The 5451-nt window shown below is 33.4% G+C and overlaps 1 protein-coding gene across 1 annotated transcript; it reads left to right on the forward strand.

The window, feature by feature from the left end:
* On the forward strand, nucleotides 1–4873 carry LOC108205654 (L-ascorbate peroxidase, cytosolic). Its single transcript, XM_017375651.2, has 10 exons — nucleotides 1–143; nucleotides 950–1078; nucleotides 1585–1759; nucleotides 2904–2969; nucleotides 3704–3752; nucleotides 3895–3980; nucleotides 4084–4163; nucleotides 4263–4365; nucleotides 4451–4509; nucleotides 4635–4873. The coding sequence occupies exons 2-10, from the start codon at nucleotides 960–962 to the stop codon at nucleotides 4648–4650; spliced, it is 753 nt and encodes a 250-aa protein (XP_017231140.1). The 5' UTR covers nucleotides 1–143; nucleotides 950–959; the 3' UTR covers nucleotides 4651–4873.
* The last annotated feature ends 578 nt before the right edge of the window (nucleotides 4874–5451 follow it).

Raw genomic sequence — 5451 nt, forward strand, 5'->3', positions numbered from 1 at the left:
CTGAAATCAATACTAACCGTTGGATGAATAAGATCCAACGACCCATACAAACATGAATCTTCTCAATGTCCTTATAAACCTCACGGTCTGCTCCTCTTTCTCCTGACTCTATATTTTCGCCGATCTTCTCAGTGTAAGAAAAGGTACTGTCTTTCAACTTGTTTTCTTTCGTGTTGATTATACATATATGTGTGCGCAGATGTGTTTTTGTATGTGTTTGATCTAATCACCGTTAATTTTATGTGTAAACTTATTGATTATGATTATGACCGTACAGTATATCTTTGTGTGTGAGGGAGAGAGAGAGAGAGAGATGTCTTTAGCTCACTTGATGTTATTATTTAAAATTTCTAGAAACTTTTAGGTTTAAACTGATAAATTTATGATATATGATAATTATAACAATTACAAATGATTTTTTTCAGAAAAATAGATTGAAATGCTAGAATAAATCGGGTAATATGATCCTAAGAGATGATAGATATACGATTCATCAATTGTAAAGAGCAAGCAGTGTATTAGTATAGCTGAGGCCAAAAGTTGAGGGTGAGCGGCGGAGTAGGCTCGAAAGCTATTCCCCTGGTAACAGACGTCTTATGGCAGTGGTTCCGGTGGAAACTATATTTCTTGTTAAGTAAAATGTGGAAGGCGTATGTGGATCAGTAATGTATATGTATATTTATAGGTATATATTGTGCGGGATACATGATGCATAGGCGTGGTGGTATCACACCTTTCAATTTTTCATGCATTTATTACACGTTTAGTTTTTCAACTGAGATTGATATTGTTCTGTGTTCATACTTATGCGTACATATTTTTTCTATTATTTTGGCTTAATGAACTTCTGTAACTAGATACCAAATATAAATCATTTTTGACAGTATATTATAGAATATTATAAAGTCAAATTGTTTTTTCATTCTAAAGAGGCAAACAACTTGTTTAGATTGTAGAATATGGGAAAGTGCTACCCAGCTGTGAGTGAGGAGTACCAGGCTGCTGTTAACAAATGCAAAAGGAAACTTAGGAGCTTGATTGCTGACAAAAATTGCGCTCCATTGATGCTTCGTCTAGCGTAAATTTTCTCTACCCTTCAGTGTCTCTGCATATCTGTGTATAGCGTAGATCGACCACAATGACAATCATTTGTATATTGTAAAAATTGTACATTTCGTCCTTTTTATATAAAATTTTGTCTCATTCACAGCATTGGGGAAACCTTTTGTTTTTTTGTAAACTTTTTCTTTCCACATCTAAAAACTTGAAGTACTGGCATTTGTGTTTTCTCTGATGTAATTACAAGAACAAATACGTGAGGTGGATGAAAAGTCACACTTGTATAATTAGTTTCAACCTGTAATCAGAAACATAAATTATAGTTTATGATCAATGTACCAGTGCTCTCACATGGAGACTTTTTTTATCTCCCTCTTACTTCATCTACTTAGTTCCCTCCCAAAGTTGCTTTTACTCAAAAGTCAAAATTGTACCATGTCTGTTTCTCCACTTCTATTTTTATATCTGTTTCTGTCACTGTCTAATGGATATTGGTTGTTTGTGGTGTCTTGTGCTATGGATCAGGTGGCACTCAGCTGGTACTTATGACCATAGCACCAAGACTGGTGGCCCTTTTGGAACAATGAGACTCAAGGGCGAGCTAGCTCATGGTGCCAACAATGGGCTTGACATTGCTGTTCGGCTTTTGGAGCCTATCAAGGAGCAGTTCCCTATCCTCTCGTATGCCGATTTCTATCAGGTTTGGTGGAATAAGAAAGCTGCGTTCTGTATTAAATTTTTTGTAGATCTATGTGTTGCATAAACTAAAACACTGAACTACCTAATTTTATTCTTTGCTGCATTCTTATATGAAATACAGAAATTAGCCTGTATACAGGCAACATACAAACTAATTGGATAGCATTTAGCAAAACACAAACTCTATTCAATCTAGTTTTATATATATCCCTCCACAAGAATGATAACATCTAATATTAACCAACTAGTAGATAATATTTATCAATTATCTGAAATAATTCAAATCTTTTAATTAACTTTGAATTAGTTTCCAACAAGGTTCTCAGTTTACATATATACTATCGTTTGTGGTGACAATCATTTTCTTCATAAGAAAATATGATGATGATGATGACAGTGATGATAATGATAATTATAAAGACGCTACTTACAATGTTATAAGCTGTAAGTCGCATAATTCTAGATCAAGGGAACATGTTTTTGATCCGCAATTAGTAGATTCACACACAGATGCATAATCCTTGATTCAGTCACTATTTGAAACTCTTACACATATCCAAGTTGCTAATGGCTGTTATCATCATATTTATCAATGTTATCGTCTTTTCTTCACTATCATGTACTTCTCCTTAGACCTCTTTCACTTGCTAACGCTTTCACAGGTTTCATTACATTCCCACTTTCAATCTCTTACAACCAAACACAGCATATGAGTTGGGTATAACAAGTTCATGATAAAACTTAAAATTATATCAACCTGAGAGTATAGATGACACTGCTTGCTGTTATTTATGAAAAATTAGGAAGATATATAGCGAATTCTGATGATTAGTGGTGGAACTAGCATGTCTATGGGGAACTGAGTATGTCTCTTGATAAGTTTTACTAAATATTAGCTGCACAAATGCTAAATGAAATGCATTATAATTAATAAAATTATTGCACTTACTAACTGGAACAATGAATAATTTATTTTAAGTTTATGTAGTATTTCAAAATTCTGTAGGCTTTACCAGTAGCATAGAGCATGCATATGTAGAGATGATGCAATTTGTATTTTTAGTAGCATTCCTTTCTCTGACCTATATTACAGTCTATAGATTTTCATTTTCTCCAAGTAAAAGTGCCTACATGTTAAAATGCAGTTGGCTGGAGTCGTTGCTGTTGAGGTTACAGGAGGGCCTGATGTTCCATTTCACCCAGGAAGGAAGGTTCGTGAAGTTAACGAAGTATATAGTTTTAAATCTGATTGAGGCTGGAATAATGATAGAGCTAATAACTGGCAATTTGTACCTATTAATGATGCAATGCCTCGACTAAGGCCCTGTTTGGCGCTTTTCTGAACAGCAATTTTTGGCTTAGAAGCTGTTAAAGTAGATCCTCATGCTTTGAATAATCCGGTTTTTTAGCTTTTGCGTCACTATCAAATCTCACCAACAACATTGTTCTTTCATATAATAACTCAAAATATGCAAATATCAAAAAATTACCAAACAATTATGAGATTTTTGCAAAAGCACTTTTTTTTACTAGCACTTTTTCTGATAGGATAGCAGTTTTGAACAACACTCCTAAAGAGCTTCACTTTTTAGTGTTGTCCATGTAATTTAGCATTACTTAATAGTACTTTCTTGGGCCTAATAACCAAATTTCATTAAGCATCTTAATCAAATTTTTATTACACAGAATGGCAATGGGAAAGATGATTAGACCACAAGTCCAATTTCAGATAGTAAATAGTAATGGACAATTTTTTTCTGTAACAGTGTTAAATAAGTTTTATTAGGTTTTTGTCTTTAATAGGATCCCATCTCCAACTGTTTTGTGCTGTAATGCACTGGATGGACCTCTATTAATCGTAATTGGGCATTTACCTTACATATCAGTGTATCACTGAAAGATTTTTTATTATTTATTTATTTATTTATTATTTTTTGCATTACAGGATCTTGCGGAGCCACCGGTAGAAGGGCGTCTTCCGAATGCTACCTTGGGTTAGTCTGCTTAATGAGTTGTCTATTTATTTATAATGCAGTAAGAAGTAAATTTTACAAGAAATTATGAGCAGCTACACATGATTTTAGTTGCTAAAAGATATCTAAATTACTCTAAATCTCTGTTCATATACTATTGTAGGAAATGATCATTTGAGAGATGTGTTTGTTAAACATATGGGACTCTCTGACAAGGATATAGTTACTCTGTCTGGCGGCCACACTCTGGTAGATGCTGCTACATACTGTCTTTCTTTCTTTTCACTCTGATTCTTTTCTGCAATTCATAAATGCAGAATGCTTAATACCATGTGGCCCTTTTTTTTTTCAGGGAAGGGCTCACAAGGAGCGATCTGGGTTCGAGGGACCCTGGACCAGCAATCCTCTAATCTTCGATAACAGCTACTTTAAGTAATTCTCAATTTTTTACTTGCGTACTAATAATCTTTTACCTCCAACCATAAAGGTTACTCTATCTATAACTTGTATTATTATTATTTCATTTAATAGGGAACTCTTGACTGGGGAAAAAGAAGGGCTTCTGCAATTGGCCACTGATAAATCTCTTCTTAATGATCATGTTTTCCGCCCTCTTGTTGAAAAATATGCTGCGGTTAGTATTTATCATCTTTATTTCATATAATGTTTAGGCATTAAGCTTTGGACCAAATGCTAATATTTTTTGTCCTCTAATATAGGATGAGGATGCTTTCTTTACTGATTACGCAGAATCTCACATGAAACTCTCTGAACTAGGGTAATCTATTTTTAACTTCTTGCTTGATTGGTGTTAATCAGTATATGCATTGTTTACTTTCCGGTTGAGTCCTTTGAGTCTTTATATCTGTAAGCTGTTGACGTTGGTATGTGTATTTCTCACAGATTTGCCGAAGTCTAGAGCTATTGGTCAACAAAATAACTACGGAAGGAAAAAAAAAACTTGGTGCTTATAAATTTCATATTATGTAATAGGCTTGAAGAAAATTGAAAGTGAACTTCATTATTGTGGCATGAACTTTGAGAAAGAAGTTGTGAGGCAACAATGAAAAACAAAAAAGAGGATGCCGTAAGAACTACTTCTTTCATTTAAAAAAAATAAAGTGGATGCCCCTTTTGATTATTGTCCTTTTCTTAATTCTTGTCCTTCCCTAAATGCACATATCACATATGCCAATTGTCTTGGACATGTTATAATTATATATGCCTATTGTTGCCAGCAAAATAAACATATCTGTTATAGATAAATGTGAAAGTAATTTATGATTCGATTGTTTTTTAACAGTTGTAAATATTTCATATTTAATAATTTAAATATTATAAATTGTCACTAAAATAATTAATACGTATACTCCGGTAGTCTGTTTTTGATAAAGTATACAGACTAAATATACTAAATTTTTGACATTGATGATAAAGTTAAATCTTAAAACACAACATTATGTTGTGTTTGGTCGGGGAGAATGGAATGGAATGTAATGAGTAAAATTACTTGGAACTAATAGAGATAGGAGGGGAAGTTTTGGAATGAATGCAAGTGAGGGCAAAATTGCTATGATGAGAATTGAGAAGAAATTGGAGGTAGGAGAGAATGGAGCATTCCATCTCAAATTGAAAGTTTGATCTCTAGCATATAATGTAAGGAATGAAATGGAGGAAAGAATGAAATTTGTTAACAATTGCCCATAATATAGTTCATTTT

Source organism: Daucus carota, chromosome 2, assembly GCF_001625215.2.
Source record: "Daucus carota subsp. sativus chromosome 2, DH1 v3.0, whole genome shotgun sequence".
NCBI classification, from domain to species: Eukaryota; Viridiplantae; Streptophyta; class Magnoliopsida; order Apiales; family Apiaceae; genus Daucus; species Daucus carota.

What these genes read in the sequence shown, in the direction of transcription:
- LOC108205654 (XM_017375651.2), top strand. Translation starts at nt 960, where the DNA reads ATGGGAAAGTGCTACCCAGCTGTGAGTGAGGAGTACCAGGCTGCTGTT. An exon ending in CATTTCACCCAGGAAGGAAG is followed by an intron (nt 2,970 to 3,703) that starts GTTCGTGAAGTT and finishes TTTGCATTACAG; the next exon opens with GATCTTGCGGAGCCACCGGT. An exon ending in TGTCTGGCGGCCACACTCTG is followed by an intron (nt 3,981 to 4,083) that starts GTAGATGCTGCT and finishes TTTTTTTTTCAG; the next exon opens with GGAAGGGCTCACAAGGAGCG.